Source organism: Aricia agestis, chromosome 3 (genome assembly GCF_905147365.1).
Source record: "Aricia agestis chromosome 3, ilAriAges1.1, whole genome shotgun sequence".
Lineage (NCBI taxonomy): Eukaryota > Metazoa > Arthropoda > Insecta > Lepidoptera > Lycaenidae > Aricia > Aricia agestis.
In genome coordinates, this window is record NC_056408.1 from 23,340,905 (window position 1) to 23,358,812 (window position 17,908).

General features: G+C 38.9%; 1 protein-coding gene across 2 annotated transcripts; it reads left to right on the plus strand.

Annotated features, from left to right (window-relative positions):
* The first annotated feature begins 2,097 nt into the window (after positions 1–2,097).
* Positions 2,098–13,687, plus strand: LOC121725737 (U4/U6 small nuclear ribonucleoprotein Prp4). Of its 2 annotated transcripts, none has more exons than XM_042112822.1 (13): positions 2,098–2,525; positions 5,325–5,434; positions 5,596–5,690; positions 5,952–6,110; positions 6,352–6,457; positions 6,786–6,856; positions 7,376–7,505; positions 8,397–8,512; positions 8,943–9,158; positions 12,062–12,203; positions 12,650–12,719; positions 13,209–13,330; positions 13,577–13,687. In XM_042112822.1, exons 1-13 carry the CDS (start codon positions 2,360–2,362, stop codon positions 13,667–13,669), a joined length of 1,596 nt encoding a protein of 531 aa, XP_041968756.1. In that variant the 5' UTR covers positions 2,098–2,359; the 3' UTR covers positions 13,670–13,687. The 2 variants fall into 2 exon arrangements, with proteins under 2 accessions (XP_041968756.1, XP_041968755.1); XM_042112821.1 differs by lacking the exon at positions 2,098–2,525 and adding an exon at positions 4,687–5,111.
* Positions 13,688–17,908: the final 4,221 nt, after the last annotated feature.

Consider the following 17,908-nt stretch of genomic DNA (forward strand, 5'->3'; position numbering starts at 1 on the left):
GATAACATTAATCAACCAATTCTGTACATTAAAGGTATTACCTTGTTTTTGGTCAACCCCGTGGCAACTTCAACTCTTTCAGTTAAGTACTTTATTTTTTTATTTTTGAGCGAATCCAACATTTTCATGAAAAAGATTTGTGGTAATATTTTATCAATGAATGTGATTCAAATATTATTTTATTAATCAATTACTATAATAATATCACATATTACCTATTAATATCACAAAAAAAATTAAAACAAAAACTTAAAAGAAATGTCTGCAAATAAAAACGATTTTTGTTTATCGACCCTACGGCTGGCCAAATATCAGCCGCGCCGCGCGCGCGTCAACAATCAACATCACCAACAAACTGTCATTGCGATACTTAATAAAAATACAACCTCCTCGTTTTTTGGAAGTCGGTTAATAATGTAATTCTAAATACGGCCCTGGATATTTGTTACGTTCAAAATAGTTATCCAAGATGGCGCTTTATAAGTAATATGATAATAAAAGCTATAAAAGTACGGTTTTAGCTATTAAATGTGTTTCAGACAAAGTGATAACAGTTTTAAGTATTCAAGTATGATTATTGCAATAAACTTATTCAAAATTATAAGCATTTACGTCTGTATTATCTTTCAAAGGTCTGGCCATCTAGTGTCAAATAGTATAATTAACGCTGAAAGCTAAAATATTCTAGAACTTTTATATTTAAATTACATTTAAAATTATTTACAAATGAAATGTGATGGTATTTATATTATCAGAACGTCTGTCTGAGTGTTTTCGACATTGTAAAACACGATACTTCATCCTTTCCTTGTTAAAAACGCAAAAAAACACCAATTTATTGGGAGTCTCGTTACGTGTGCACCTGACAAACGCTGAAAGTGTACTGACTTAAGCCCCGCCCACAATGATGACGTCAGGACCTAGTTGAAAATCACAGTGCACAGTTGCTTAGGCCAGCTCCTCTCTATATTAGCTTCATGGGTATTGCATTCTTTAAATGGGGATGGAGCTACATATTATTTGAAGTGTTTTGATCTATCGTACCTCTGTTTTGTGGCCTTGGTGTGTGTCATGAATTCATGATAGCTAGTTTGAAGACTACGAGACCATAAAACTACCGAAATATCCACTATCAACGGAAAATTGCCTAAATATGCACTATCGCCTAAAAAGTGCCATTATATGCATTTGCATATGCAAGTATGCAAAGGCATATAATCCGATGTCTATTCATGGGTAAGACCATGCTTGCGCGGGCAACTTAGTTGCTCGGCGATTTATTCGTCTCTTTCGAAAAAATAATTGCCATGTCGCCGGGGTGCGCGCACGAGAGCGATAGCAACCCGACTTTTTTCAGTTTTTTTCTTGACAGTCATCAACATGGATTTGGTCGAGACGGCTGTGGTCGTTGCACTCGCTATAAAAAACCGAAGAAAGCGTCGAAAAATAGAATATTGGGTGCATCCACTATGGAGCGATCGGCTGACTCTCGGGAAATTTTATACTAGTTTTATGAAATTGAGAGCATACCCAAAAAAAAATTTTAGTTACTTTAGAATGAGTGTTGAAAGTACTCTAGTATTTTAGAAACTCATTGCTGCAAGTACACATAAACTCACGCAGCGGCGGTCGAGTGGCAACTAACTGGCCGGTCGGCAACTTTTTTGTTGCCCGTGCGCGCACTTGCATAGAAACCAATAGGGAAGGAGACAGTTGCGTCGCGGGCTCTGGGCAACGAAAAACTTGCCCAGAGTTGCGTCGCTACGTGCGCGCACTTTCATACTAGCTCCTAGACTTCATCAAGAGACAAATAAATCGCCGAGCAACTAAGTTGCCCGTGCGCGCATACCCTAAACATCATCTTTTGAATATTCTGTTATTCCTTCTTCATTACTCTGTAAGTACAACGTTCAAATATATACTAGTAATCTGTGACAACGTTCCATTTTGGTTCTTTTATGACAATAATTATTCATTACAAACTCATAAATATATTTTGCTTTGTATTCTTTGTGCATACATAAACGGTGATATTTTAAAATAGATATTTATATTTGCAGTACAGATTTATATTATTTATAAATTGTACATGAATTATAACAATACTTTTTAATATTCAGTTCCTTCACTTCCCGAGGCCCGAGCGTGAGATGAAGCGTCGGCCGTCGGTGTTTTTCAATTTGTTTTGATTTCTTGTCAATTGTCATTTCGCTATAAAATTGTTTGATGTTTGTTTCAAGTGTTCTTAATTAAATGTGTATTTCTAAATCGTACATTCTCAAGAAATCGTTTCAGTAACATAACGGTTCTAAAGTTGAGTAAAGAATTGAAATCTTCGAAATAAAATCATAACCTAAAAATGTCTGATGATGAAGATATTATTTTGGCAAAAAAACCCAAAGGGTTACACTATGGATCCTTGGAAGAACAAGAAAAGGCAAGACTGGCAGCAATTGCTGCAGCAGCCAAGGAAGGAGTCGAGGACAGCGGCGGCAAGGACTTGGGGGACATACAAATATCAAATGGTAAATTAAATGTTAATCACTTCAGACTAGTCTTTATATTTTCTGATGGTGTTGAGATATTTCAGCTTATAAGCTTATGGTGTTTGCTTTAAACGCGTCAAGCCCCAAGCGGTCACCAGCGACCATGATAACAATTTAATAGCATTTTGTCTTTATTTTTTTATTTTTGAGCGAATCCAACATTTTCATGAAAAAGATTTGTGGTAATATTTTATCAATGAATGTGATTCAAATATTATTTTATTAATCAATTACTATAATAATATCACATATTACCTATTAATATCACAAAAAAAATTAAAACAAAAACTTAAAAGAAATGTCTGCAAATAAAAACGATTTTTGTTTATCGACCCTACGGCTGGCCAAATATCAGCCGCGCCGCGCGCGCGTCAACAATCAACATCACCAACAAACTGTCATTGCGATACTTAATAAAAATACAACCTCCTCGTTTTTTGGAAGTCGGTTAATAATGTAATTCTAAATACGGCCCTGGATATTTGTTACGTTCAAAATAGTTATCCAAGATGGCGCTTTATAAGTAATATGATAATAAAAGCTATAAAAGTACGGTTTTAGCTATTAAATGTGTTTCAGACAAAGTGATAACAGTTTTAAGTATTCAAGTATGATTATTGCAATAAACTTATTCAAAATTATAAGCATTTACGTCTGTATTATCTTTCAAAGGTCTGGCCATCTAGTGTCAAATAGTATAATTAACGCTGAAAGCTAAAATATTCTAGAACTTTTATATTTAAATTACATTTAAAATTATTTACAAATGAAATGTGATGGTATTTATATTATCAGAACGTCTGTCTGAGTGTTTTCGACATTGTAAAACACGATACTTCATCCTTTCCTTGTTAAAAACGCAAAAAAACACCAATTTATTGGGAGTCTCGTTACGTGTGCACCTGACAAACGCTGAAAGTGTACTGACTTAAGCCCCGCCCACAATGATGACGTCAGGACCTAGTTGAAAATCACAGTGCACAGTTGCTTAGGCCAGCTCCTCTCTATATTAGCTTCATGGGTATTGCATTCTTTAAATGGGGATGGAGCTACATATTATTTGAAGTGTTTTGATCTATCGTACCTCTGTTTTGTGGCCTTGGTGTGTGTCATGAATTCATGATAGCTAGTTTGAAGACTACGAGACCATAAAACTACCGAAATATCCACTATCAACGGAAAATTGCCTAAATATGCACTATCGCCTAAAAAGTGCCATTATATGCATTTGCATATGCAAGTATGCAAAGGCATATAATCCGATGTCTATTCATGGGTAAGACCATGCTTGCGCGGGCAACTTAGTTGCTCGGCGATTTATTCGTCTCTTTCGAAAAAATAATTGCCATGTCGCCGGGGTGCGCGCACGAGAGCGATAGCAACCCGACTTTTTTCAGTTTTTTTCTTGACAGTCATCAACATGGATTTGGTCGAGACGGCTGTGGTCGTTGCACTCGCTATAAAAAACCGAAGAAAGCGTCGAAAAATAGAATATTGGGTGCATCCACTATGGAGCGATCGGCTGACTCTCGGGAAATTTTATACTAGTTTTATGAAATTGAGAGCATACCCAAAAAAAAATTTTAGTTACTTTAGAATGAGTGTTGAAAGTACTCTAGTATTTTAGAAACTCATTGCTGCAAGTACACATAAACTCACGCAGCGGCGGTCGAGTGGCAACTAACTGGCCGGTCGGCAACTTTTTTGTTGCCCGTGCGCGCACTTGCATAGAAACCAATAGGGAAGGAGACAGTTGCGTCGCGGGCTCTGGGCAACGAAAAACTTGCCCAGAGTTGCGTCGCTACGTGCGCGCACTTTCATACTAGCTCCTAGACTTCATCAAGAGACAAATAAATCGCCGAGCAACTAAGTTGCCCGTGCGCGCATACCCTAAACATCATCTTTTGAATATTCTGTTATTCCTTCTTCATTACTCTGTAAGTACAACGTTCAAATATATACTAGTAATCTGTGACAACGTTCCATTTTGGTTCTTTTATGACAATAATTATTCATTACAAACTCATAAATATATTTTGCTTTGTATTCTTTGTGCATACATAAACGGTGATATTTTAAAATAGATATTTATATTTGCAGTACAGATTTATATTATTTATAAATTGTACATGAATTATAACAATACTTTTTAATATTCAGTTCCTTCACTTCCCGAGGCCCGAGCGTGAGATGAAGCGTCGGCCGTCGGTGTTTTTCAATTTGTTTTGATTTCTTGTCAATTGTCATTTCGCTATAAAATTGTTTGATGTTTGTTTCAAGTGTTCTTAATTAAATGTGTATTTCTAAATCGTACATTCTCAAGAAATCGTTTCAGTAACATAACGGTTCTAAAGTTGAGTAAAGAATTGAAATCTTCGAAATAAAATCATAACCTAAAAATGTCTGATGATGAAGATATTATTTTGGCAAAAAAACCCAAAGGGTTACACTATGGATCCTTGGAAGAACAAGAAAAGGCAAGACTGGCAGCAATTGCTGCAGCAGCCAAGGAAGGAGTCGAGGACAGCGGCGGCAAGGACTTGGGGGACATACAAATATCAAATGGTAAATTAAATGTTAATCACTTCAGACTAGTCTTTATATTTTCTGATGGTGTTGAGATATTTCAGCTTATAAGCTTATGGTGTTTGCTTTAAACGCGTCAAGCCCCAAGCGGTCACCAGCGACCATGATAACAATTTAATAGCATTTTGTCTGGTTTTCCCACAATCGAGGTATTAATAAGTGTATGTTCTTATCACTAACTACATTTTCCAGAATATATGGACCTTGAAGATGAAATGTCCAAAGACAAGAAAGCTCTTCTGGAAGAATTTGAAAGACGTCGCAAAGCTAGACAGCTGAATGTGTCCACTGACGATGATGAGGTATAACAACTCATGGGAAAACTAAAATTGGGATTTTGGGCATATGATACATTATGTAGATGGCATATTGGTAGGAATAAAAATATTCTGCATAATCATTTTCATTATAAAGAATAACTATTATTGACACATTAAAGATGTTCACACTTTGTTGTTTTCAGGTAAGAAGAAGCTTACGACAGTTGGGTGAGCCAGTGTGCCTTTTTGGTGAAGGTCCAGCAGAGAGACGAGTTCGATTAAGAGATTTGTTAAGCTAGTAAGTTTAGTTTTCTCTTGACACATTAAAAAAATATATACACATAACTAGGTTGGTGTATTGGACATGTTAATACTTCAATCGCAGATTCCAGGAAATGCTTTTGTATTCTATTGTTGTCGCGATCACCGGTGCTCTTATGGGGCTTGAAGAATTAATCATCAATATCTTTCTTTATAAAAACTGGAATAACGTATATTTCTGAGTTTGCTATTTTTTAATTTTTAAAAGATATTCTTAATTTGCCAAAACATATTATAGCCTTGGTGAAGATGCTATCCATAAGAAGTTAGAGGAGGAGGAAGCTCGTATCGAACGTGACAGAGGGAGGGAAGGAACCTGGTACCACGAGGGACCACCAGAGCTCCGAGAGGCAAGACTGTGGATAGCTCGCTACTCACTCCCTCGAGCCAAGCTTAGGTATTATGTGCAAGAAAATATTGATAGATTTTGCAAAATATACATACTTACATAAGTCTATACTAATATAAACATGCAAGTGTTGGTCTATTTGTTTATTGAAACTCTCTTTGTGCCAGTCTGTCAGTCTTTCAGACTGTCTGTTAACCATTTAATTCTTTAACCAACAAACCAACTTAAATAAAATTTTGTTTGGAGATTTTGGCAATTTAGTAGCAAATTATTTTGATTGTGTGGTCAGACTAGCGGCAGCTCGCGAGGAGCTGCAGCTGCCGGGCAGCGTGCGCGCCGCCGCCAAGCAGGAGTCCCAGCGGAAAGCCTCCGCCATGTCCATATACTGCAGTCAGGTATAATATATATTATCTTAAAATTACAATTATTACTATTCTAAATTCTTGTATAATAAAAGGGGAGTGCCTCCGCTGCCGGCACCGGTTGCTGAGATGGCTGCCGGCGCCGTTTTCCGAAGTTTGCCGAATAGGCTGCCAGCGTCTTTTCGGCAAACATCGCTTGTCAAATGACAGAATAGTGATCAAAACATCAGTCTTGAGCTAAAGGACTATGAAAATTACAAATTACAAAATTAAGGTCATAAATCATAATGTGAGGATGCATATTTTATTTTTTTTATTAAAAAAAAAATGGTGTGAATAATTTTTGTGTGACAACATTCAGATCGGAGACACGAGGCCGATCAGTTTCTGTCGGTTCAGCAGCGACAGTCAGATGCTCATCACCTCCAGCTGGTAAGTTATAAACTGAAAAATGTTAGCATGGAATTTAGAAAAAATAGCGCTTATACGGGCAACTAAAATTGCTCAACTCCAGCCAATTCTCGTCAACTTTGACGTCACGACTACATCAAGCAATTTGCGGCAACAAGCAGCAATATTGCGCCATACAATATTGAGTTATGTGGCCATCGAATATTTGAGGGATATAAAATAAATTGCTCCATATTGCTCCACTAATTGCTCCAGATCGCTCCATTCGTGTAATTATTGCCCGTGTAAGCGCTTCTTTACACTGTCTGCTTTTATATTGTATACTAGAGGACCTGGTGAACTTTATATCACATCTTTCCTAATACCTATAACCTTCCCTGGTCTTCCACATTATTTCGAGACTAAAATTGGCCAAATCAGCTCAGCCGTTTTCAAGCTTTAGTGAAACTAACAAAATTTATTTGCTAGACTAAGCTATGGTACTATGGTTAATCTACTGAAAAAATAACAGATTTCTATGCATGTTTGTGTGGGTTGTAGGTCAGGTCTGGTGAAGGTGTGGTCGGTGCCGGAGTGCCGCGCGCTGCAGACGCTCAAGGGTCACACGTGCAACGTCAGCGCCGCCGTCTTCCACCCCAAAGCCGAGATGCCGCCGCACTTCCGGGAGAAGGTAAATTATTTAAAAAAATAAGTCTACAAAATAAACTCATTTTAATATTTTATTGAGCTTAATTAAAAAAATCGTCCGAGTGCGAGTCGGACTCGCGCACGAAGGGTTCCTTCCGTACCGATACAGAACAACAAAAGGGCTAAAAATTGTGTTTCTTGTAAGTTTACTTTATTTTTAATATTATTAATTATTATTAAATATTCTACACATATATAAAAATAGTACACATATACAGTGTATAACAAAAATAAGTGATAATACTTTAGGGTGTGTACGTGTTCCTTGTAGAGAGTTCACTGTGAAAGTAGCAGCGCTGAAAGACCAAATTTTTTTTTCACTTTTGTATGGGGAAACTCGTGACGCTCGGGCCCTTGCCCATACAAAAGTGAAAAAAAAATCGTCTTTCAGCGCTGCCACTTTCACAGTGAACTCTCTACAAGGAACACATACACACCCTAAAGTATTATCACTTAGTTTTGTTACACCTTGTATAAAAAATGTGTGAAAAATTCAAGTGCCTAGTGCCTACCTCTTGCCATTATAGATATAGAGCGAAAAAGGCCGAAAAAATCACGTCTGTTGTATAAAAAATAAAATTGATATTTAAGGGGGAGGCCCCCTTAGATATTAATTTTATTTTGTTTTCAGTATTTGTTGTTATAGCGGCAACAGATATATACGTGAACATTAAAGAAGTCTAGCTAAAGCGGTTCTTGAGATACAGCCTGGAGACAGACAGACAGACATAGACACTGTGATCTATGTGTGGTCGTGGTCTCGGACCCCAATCAAAATATCGTTAAATTTAAGGGTGGCCCTAACCTAATCTAACCACACCTGTTATAAACAAGTAGGTAGAAGTCAACTTGTAAAACATTTATTTATTTTAAGCTGGAGAGCGATAAGGAAGGCGAGGCAGCAGCAATGGACACGAGCGAGGCGCCGGCCACTGTCAGCATGGCGTCCTGCGCCTACGACGGCACCGTACATCTGTGGAGCTTCGCCAGGTCAGTCGATACCAGGGCCACGGTGAAATCCGATGGGATATAAGTGTTTACAAGATGAGGATTAAGGAGATTGAAAGGAAGAGATGTGTTAAGAGTCAGAGCCCGGTCTAAGGGGAGGGCGAGCCGGGCATTTGGCTAGAGCGGCGAAAATTCGGGGCGGCAATTGACTTATTCCTTCTAACCTAGCTATTAGACATCAACCGTTTGATAATTTTCAGGTTCAGGTTGGATAGTGGAAATATTTAAGTAGTTTACTTACAATCGCCCATCATGCCGCAACAAAAGTGCAGTGAAAATGATCTTTGCCCGGAGCGGGTAAACAATTTCTCTGGTAGTGCTACCTTCTACTAGGTACTATTTAACTTACAAGTTACAATAAAACGATACCAATTTTCAATATTATGTTATTTTGAATTATTATTCCCGTCAGCGAGTCACCCATCGCATCTCTAGAGGGTCACTCGCCGGCGCGGGTGGGTCGCGTGGAGTTCCACCCGTCGGGGCGGTACGTGGGCAGCACCGTGTTCGACCGCTCGTGGCGGCTGTGGGACGTGGAGGCGCGCGTGGAGCTGCTGCACCAGGAGGGGCACGCCGAGCCCGTCTACAGCCTCGCCTTCCAGGGGGACGGCTCGCTCGCCGCCACCGGGTTAGTAGCCAAAACGCAGTGCCAGTTTTAGCCTTACCAGCGCCTGATTATCCGGATAATCCAGTTTTTATATTTTTGATAAATAGCTTTAAACGCGAGTCATTTTCATGTTATTTCTTTATTAAACGTGCATTTTAAGAGAACAAAATCAGACGTCTTAAAAAATTAATATTTTTCTTAAGATGGGTAAGAAATTAAAATAACAGTATCTGGCAATTACAATATTAATTACGACTTGATTTTCTAGATTGAATCTCAAGTCTCCCACCGCAGAGCGTGATAGAGACAACACGACAAAAGTTCTAATAAAAGAACAGAAAATCTTCGATTCGTTGTCCGCTGATTCCTTCTCCAAAACTTAACCGATTTAAGTACTTTTTTCATTAAAAATTTAAAGCAAGGCTTAAGCTGTGTTCCTATGTTTTATTTTTTTTTGTATATTTTAGCCATTTTTGTTTTCTGAGTGATTGAACACAGAGGAAAATCTGGCCATTTTTTGGGGTTATGGACGTTCTTATGTTTTTTAATAATAAAATTATGAAAATAAGAAAACATAGGGACATGCTAATAGTGGCCATAGATATTCAGGAAAAAAGTCATAACTCTACCGGCATTATCCAGGGAGGAAACAGGGAACAACGTTTGTATGGAAAAACGGCGGTGTGGACTCCTCTTAACACTTATTCTGCAATTTGCAATGGTCATTTTAATTTGGTTCCTACTTCCTACGCATGGTGAGTATTAAATTCTGACAGTTTTTTTCTTGAAGTCAGGAATTAGTGCCTTAGAATATCAAGGCCAGCCTCTCTTCCAGACTCAGCCCATTGCTTTTTGCTTAGTCCGCGACCCCATTTCTCGAGCACTTGCTTTGTAGTGGGAGATACTATAGCCAACTCGTCAGGGGCTTCGTTGCCAGAGCCGTTACCGTGACCCGCGGGAGTCGGGACCCATACTAAACACACCGGCAAAATTAGAGGAACATAACAAAATTTTCATTTTTTTTTTAATTGTTCACTGATTTTTATATATTTATTTATTTATTTACTAATTGATTATTAAACAATAAATTTTATATAAATTTGTGGCATAAAAACGTGAAAAATAAAAAAAAAAATAGCAAAAATCAAAAAATTAAGAAAATCTTTGAAATTTCAGTAGTAAGTTTTTAAGATAAATTCTCCATTTTTATTAAAGAAATGCCATGTTAAAAGCGTTTAATGCCTTCTATGGATCTCAAGAGGGCCTGGATACGCCATTCCATGCTTGCATTTTAATTGTCAATCATTTCCTGTGGGATATTCTCCTACTCCTCCAGTAGCGCCAACTCGAGCTCCTGGACACATTTTGGAGCTGGAGTTTTAACTCGTACCGTTCACCCATTGATATGCCACACGTCTTCAATCGGATCTACATCCGTAGACCACGCTGGCCTCTCCACCTGGGCTACGCCAGCATCGTTTAGGTAATAATGCCCGATTTTCTTACTCTATGGACGCACATAAAATTGAAATTACTACCTAAAACTGTGTAAAAGGCACACCATGCAGTTCCAGGATGTCGGTGCTAAAGCCCTGTACTGTCAAAGTACCATCATCTATAATCATCAGCTCCATGCGGGCTCCAAATCATATGCAACTCCAAACCATTACGAAGCCTGAATCATAGGCCACTGTTTCCGGTAAGTTTGATGGCCTGTAGCTTTCCTTATGATTTATCCACATTCTTTATCGCCTGTCAATACAATGTACACAGAATTTGCTCCCATCACTGTACAGCACAAGATTTCACTCACTTGTCTAATTTTGATGTTCACGCGCAAATCTTAGCCTGGCTCTTCGGTGTCCTGTCTCAAGTTTTGGTGCCCTTGCTGGCACTTTTGAGTTTAATTTAACTTCTTTGAGTCTTCTTCTTACTGTACAATCACTTACACGTTCATCTTGGACCTGTTCCGACAGGTTTCGTGTCTGCATAGCAGTTTGAGGTCGATTTCTTAAGTTTTGTTTCCTTACAAAATGGTCATCCTGAACCATTGTCACCCGATATCTGCCTTGTTCTCGTCTCCGAACGTAAGATCCAGTCTCTCTGAAGCGTTGAAAGTTACGATGAACCACGGAAGCCGACACACCTAAGGCCTGACTGACCGAACGGTAGGTGTGACCTTTCTCTATCGTGGTTACAGCTCTAGCTGTCGCAGATGCTGGGAAATCACTAATTTTGTATCTAAGCAATGTGTTCTTCCAAAAACCAAACAATCAAATGAGCTGAGCATACCTTGCACCCCGCTAAAACGCCATTCTTATCAGGAACACTTACAACGTCAATAATCGAAAAACACTTATTAGGGCATAATTGCTATAAAAACCTGTCAACTTGCCAGTTTTGTTCAATATTTTATTTCTTGAATGAGCTTAGAAGCTATAAAAAAGGCTTTCAGAAAGCCCGACCCACTTGAGTTCAAGTTTTGGCCCTTTTTATCTATGTTCCGCTAATTTTGCCAGTGTGTGTAGTTGGACATTGTTTTTCCCTTCCACCATGTTTTACGTCTCAATACAATCCAAAATCAATAGTACTACACTACACTACAATCCAAAACTAATACTACTATTCGAAAAAACCGAAAATCCAGATTTTCAAAAATAAAAATCCGGATTTTTCGGAGCCCTTAAAAATCCGTATTATCCGGATTTTTCGGATTTCGAAGTATCCGGATTGCAATCCCTACATAACTCCTAGCAACACTATGAAAGACATAACAATGACGTCACATAATAAAATGAAGAATTATTCTATTAATATTATTAATAAACGAATATTATTATATCATTATATTATATACAATATCATTCGATTTAATCATGGAAATAAATATATTTTAGTTTGATATGTTTGCGACGTTTACGCAGGGGCATGGACGCGTTCGGCCGCGTGTGGGACCTGCGCACGGGGCGCTGCGTGATGTTCCTGGAGGGGCACCTGGGGCCCGTGCTCGGCGTGGACTGGTCCCCCGCCGGCTACCAGCTCGCCACCGCCGCCTCCGACAACCAGGTACCAATCACTTCCACACCAGCATGGTATAACCACAGTAGATTTATGTGAAACAATAAAAAAATTGTTGCGTGTTCTTCATTTCTTTCTCTTCTATCTATTTTCCTCTGTGTTTATATCCCTATCTATTGATGCCGAAATGTTTAATTCAACGTTACGTAACCTCCAGTATATTTGATATTGAATGTACCGTAACTTCTTGGTGGAAATTCATGTTTCACAGTAATAACATACACTTTTCATGCACTTTTTCCACTTTATTAAAATTATGTTTCACACGACCGGTTTCGATAAACCCCTGAATTACACCTGATGATGATTTAATCGAAACCGGTCGTGTGAAACATAATTGTAATAGAATAAATTAATAAAGTGGAAAAAGTGTATGTTATTACTTATTACTCAAGTATATTGTTGTGAAATTTATTGTGATTTCTGTGTTGCAGACCAAAATCTGGGACCTGCGGAGACGGACCGCCATCTACACAATACCCTCGCACACGCATTTAGTCAGTGGTGAGTAACTTGACATAAATCAATTATTAATTTATTTTGCCTTTTTTTATGAAATAAGGGCGCAAACGAGCAAACGGGTCACCAGATGGAAAGCAACTTTGCGTTCGAACTCGCAGCATCAGAAGAGCTGCAGGTGCGTTGCCGGCCCTTTAAGAGGGAATAGGGTAATAGGGAAGGGTAGGGATGGGAAGGGAATAGGATAGGGGATTGGGCCTTCGCTAAACTGACTCACTCGGCGAAACACAGCGCAAGCGCTGTTTCACGCCGGTTTTCTGTGAGAACGTGGTATTTCTCCGGTCGAGCCGGACCATTCGTGCCGAAGCATGGCTCTCCCACGTTTGTTACATTTATAGGCCTCATTTTAATACTAAAGTTAGAAAATAGTATAGATGAGATAATTCTTGTTCATTTCCTGCTGTGGTTGTGCAACACGATACTATATTTTGTCGACACAACTCTACAATAATATAAATATTCGAATTCCCCCAGACGTGAGGTACCAGAGGAGCCACGGTCACTACCTGCTGACGAGCTCGTACGACAAGACCGCCAAGCTGTGGTCCAACCCCGCCTGGCACCCGCTGCGCACGCTCTCCGGACACGATAACAAGGTACTTACATAATATATCTTTACCTCTGCTGACGAGCTCGTACGGTGATTACACTGCAGTAGTCTTGGCATCCTCTACGTTAGAGAACAGAGCGGTCGTCAAGACCACAGTTCGTGGGAATGATTCCTCTCTTTTTCCCCTTTCTCTTTGTCTCTTTTTTTGTGATATTCATTAAAGGTGCGACGTGATAACTAGTGTTGCCAATAAAACACAAAAATATCTATTTATTTAATTTATTTTGTACAGGTGATGAGCGCCGACATATCTCTGGACAACAAGTACATAGCGACGTGCTCACACGACAGAACGTTCAAGCTGTGGGCGCCGGACCTCGCATGAAATATATTATATGACTGACATTGTTGTTTCTTATTAAGTTATGACCATAAAGTTAATATACCTAGCGGAATAGAGCAACAATCTCGAGTTGTCAAACGTAACCGAAATTGGTTTCATCTGTGTGTAAAAATATGTGTACCGTATACACTTACACAAGTATGATTGAACGTGATTTCTATGAGATTAAATTGTCAACGTGCGGCACGTGCCGACTGGACGTCAAAAAAAGAGTGCTGCTGTCATGTATCACACGCAGTGTTGCCAACCCCATCATAGAGCTAAGTTGTAGATATGCTATAAAAAAACTGTAGAAAACTGTAAATATCAAATAGAAAAACAGTAAATCTACAGTTTTATATTTAATGATTTTTTATTATTTAATTATGGTAATAAATAGAATATATTTCAGGAAGCCGGGAATTAAAAACTAGAAAAAAAATGAAATATGTCTGTTTTTACGACTTTATATTGGTAAAACAGACATCGATCGACCGAGCGATCGATGTCGGTAAGGGGCTTATTCCACCTTACTTTTAGACGTCCTAATTAGGATCCTAAAAAAGAGAAATTAGAAGCTTCTGATTCTGATTGCACCAATCATAAGCCTCTATTAAATAAAAAAATAAAATGTTTATTTCAGGCTTTAAACCCATAAAATTATTAGTAAATGTGTTAGTAACAATCAATGACTTAACCTATGTTACTATTCTTCTGATTAAGTACGCTAATAATTAGGATCCTAACTGTTTCGTTTATATTAATAAGTTTAATATAATAAAATAGACGACGCTGGTTAGCTCATAAAAACTAGATTTCGAGGCCTAAACTGAAAACTGAGAGGATTTCCGAAAAACTGTAGATCTACAGCTAAAACTTAGGGGTTGGTTACACTGATCACACGTCTCTTTTTAGCACGCAGTGTTACTGATAGTGACATCTCTCTTGCTCAGGCCTTTGTTTCTCTATTCCGCTAGGTATATTAACTTTATGGTATGACCCTGACTGATAATATATTTATAAGACAGCTATAATAGCACTTCTCTTTAGCTATGTTAAATAACAATAACAAAAAGTCAAAAAATTAAATTATTAAATAATGACAAGCAAGTAAAAAAATTAAAAAAAATTTTAACCATTCACTTACATATACTTTTTTTTATGAAATAAGGGGGAAAACGAGCAAACGGGTCACCTGATGGAAAGCAACTATCGTCGCCCACGGACGTAAAAAAAATATATATTTTTTTTACGTCCGTGTCGTCGCCCATGGACACTCGCAACATCAGAAGAGCTGCAGGTGCGTTGCTGGCCTTTTAAGAGGGAATACGCTTCTTCTTGAAGGTTTCCAGGTCGTGTAGGTCCGGAAATACTGCTGGTGACAGTTCGTTCCAGAGTTTGTCAGTGCGCGGCAGAAATTTACGCGAAAAACGCACGGTGGAAGTCATCAAGGTGATGAGGATGGTAAGTATGTTTTTCGCGTGGGACGATGGCGAAAAGTTGCAGGTGGTATGATTCCGACCAATTCCTCAGAGCACTCCCCGTGATACAACCGATAGAGGATGCAGAGTGAAGCTACATCTCGGCATAATTAATTCCAAGGGGTCCCAGCTGTTTGAAACACTATGGCAGTCAATAATTCGAGCGGCCCTTCGTTTACTGCTTATCTTGAGAAATAAAACATTTATTATCGCAATACGTATCGAAATGTTTCAATTATTTTATCAGATTTCAGCGAATCTAACATGGAAATGATGTTAAAATAGCTTATCTGGAAACATTTATCAACTAGTGCGTAGCATAGCTGTATTGACTAGGTCTTAACTCTTTGTTTTTGTACAAAATACGTTTAGTGACGAGCGCGGAAATATTCGCAAAATTTTCATTCATTGTGGATTGCTCGATTGCGGAATACACGAAATGCCGTTTTTAGGGTTCCGTAGTCAACAAGGAACCTGTAGTTTCGGTCAGTCCGTCCGTCTGTCTGTCCGCGGTTTTGCTCAGAGACTATAAGGGCCCTTCTACACGACGTTTTTTTTGCGCGCTGCCGACGCGGCATTCTGATGCGCGCGTCATCATCACGTTTTGGCAGATATTTGAGTCTAAACACACTAGTCTATGGGGTGACTTTTTTTTCGCGTCCACCCCACCGTGTGGGGTGTCGTTGGATAACGTTTTTAAAAATATTACGAGTATTCAACTTGATCATTTTCCGATACGTTTTTATTCACGCTTTTGTTCTTTGTTTACGGTTAGAAACTCATCCATACTCAATATTATAAATGCGAAAGTGTGTCTGTCTGTTAGCACTTCACGCCCAAACCGCTGAACCAATTTTGCTGAAATTTGGTATGGATTTACTTTGAGCCCCGGGAAAGGTCATAGGATACTTTTTATTCCGGGAAAATGTACGGTTCTCGCGTGATAAATGATTTTTGGCGCAACAGAGTTGCGAGCGTCATCTAGTCTTTTACTTTAATCCTTCGATCGCGGATTCTTGGAAATTGTTCTCGCGGCCGCATGTGGCAACTTGGGAGTGTATTTTATTGTTTAAAAGTTAAAACATAAAAAAACACTATAAACTAGCCGGGGTCAAAGAGAATGCGAAGCGAAAGTCACTCACAAGTTACTTCTTTTACTCGCATCGTGTCACTACTGTCAAATTACGACGCCCTCTATAGTTTCTGCACGGTCCCTATAACTAACGATTCGTTTCGCAATCTTACTAAGGCGAAAACACTACCTTTTGTCAGTAAGGTTGTAAAATGTTATCACCATTGTCTAATTATCCGTGTTTCCGCGAAATCCCTAGAATTTTCGCGATAATTCGAATTATCAAATCATCCTACGACATATACATAGTATGAAATTTCCCGAAAATCAGCCGATCGCTCCATAATGGACCCAATATTCTATTTTTCGACGCTTTCTTCGGTTTTTATTTATTTTTCGAAAGAGACAAATCGCCGAGCAACTAACGGCCGTTCCCAATATTCAATCTATCTCTGGTTTGACATACAACCGATCGCAGCTAACATTGAATTGACATAAAATATATGTCTATGTGAGCTATTCCTATCTCTAGTAAGGCAAAACCAGAGATAGATCAAATATTGGGAACGGTCGTTAGTTGCCCGTGCGCGCATATACCTAACCTAAAGGGCCCCGAAGACGATCAAACGGTTTGACTCAAAGACGTACATTTTGGTTTGACTCAAACCGATTTGATCGTTTACAAAGCTAGTTTGAACGGTTTGTCAAACATTTACGTGTTTGAAGCTTGTTTGATGAAATTTCATATTTTCGTTGTGTTTGACGCGCCGTTTGATCGTGTTCCGACGCGTTTGAAGGTTTGATCAAACCCGGCTTAGTTTAGTGCTGGATTATGAAGAAGAAAAAAAGAAAGAAGCTGTAGTTTCTAGCACTTTCTGTAGATGTTCGTGGGTAAAACGATATTATGTTAGTCCATAGTCCATACCATTCTTTGGACCAGTTTTTTTTTTACTGAAATAAGGGGTTAAACGAGCAAACGGGTCACCTGATGGAAAGTAACTTCTGTCGCCCATGGACACTCGCAGCATCAGAAGAGCTGCAGGTGCGTTGCAGGCCTTTTAAGAGGGAATAGGGTAATAGGGGAGGGTAGGGATGGAAAGGGAATAGGGGAGGGTAGGGAAGGGAATAGGTTAGGGGATTGGGCCTCCGGTAAACTCACTCACTCGGCGAAACACAGCGCAAGCGCTGTTTCACGCCGGTTTTCTGTGAGAACGTGGTATTTCTTCGGTCGAGCCGGCCCATTCGTGCAGAAGCATGGCTCTCCCACGTATATCTTTTTTTTCTCTTCTGACAGAGGACATTAACGTTATAAACATAAGATAAGAAAATCGCGATCCTCGTTCTAGAATCTAGAGCCTCTTCTGCATCACAAGACGTGTACTCAACAGCGCGTATTGAATGAAACTGCGCAGTGTTGTTTGACAAACCGTTCTAACCGACATCAAACGGTTGCATCAAACACGTAAGGTTTGAATCAAACCGTTTGATCGTCTCCGGGGCTCATAAGGTGCAAAAAATAAAGTTACAAATTTTTTTCCACTAAAATGTAAAGGTAAATAATTTGAGGTTTTCCGTATTTGGGCTAATTTTTGTCTTATATGGCAACATTTTTTTAGTGTTGTAAACTTTCTATCGTGTCGATATTACAAACGCGCGCCAGTGATTGCTTAAAAAATATATTATATTGCG

Coding starts and splice junctions, on each gene's coding strand:
- LOC121725737 (XM_042112822.1), top strand. CDS start 2,360: ATGTCTGATGATGAAGATATTATTTTGGCAAAAAAACCCAAAGGGTTA. Junction 5,691..5,951: donor TTAAGAGATTTGTTAAGCTA/GTAAGTTTAGTT, acceptor AACATATTATAG/CCTTGGTGAAGATGCTATCC. Junction 7,506..8,396: donor CGCCGCACTTCCGGGAGAAG/GTAAATTATTTA, acceptor ATTTATTTTAAG/CTGGAGAGCGATAAGGAAGG.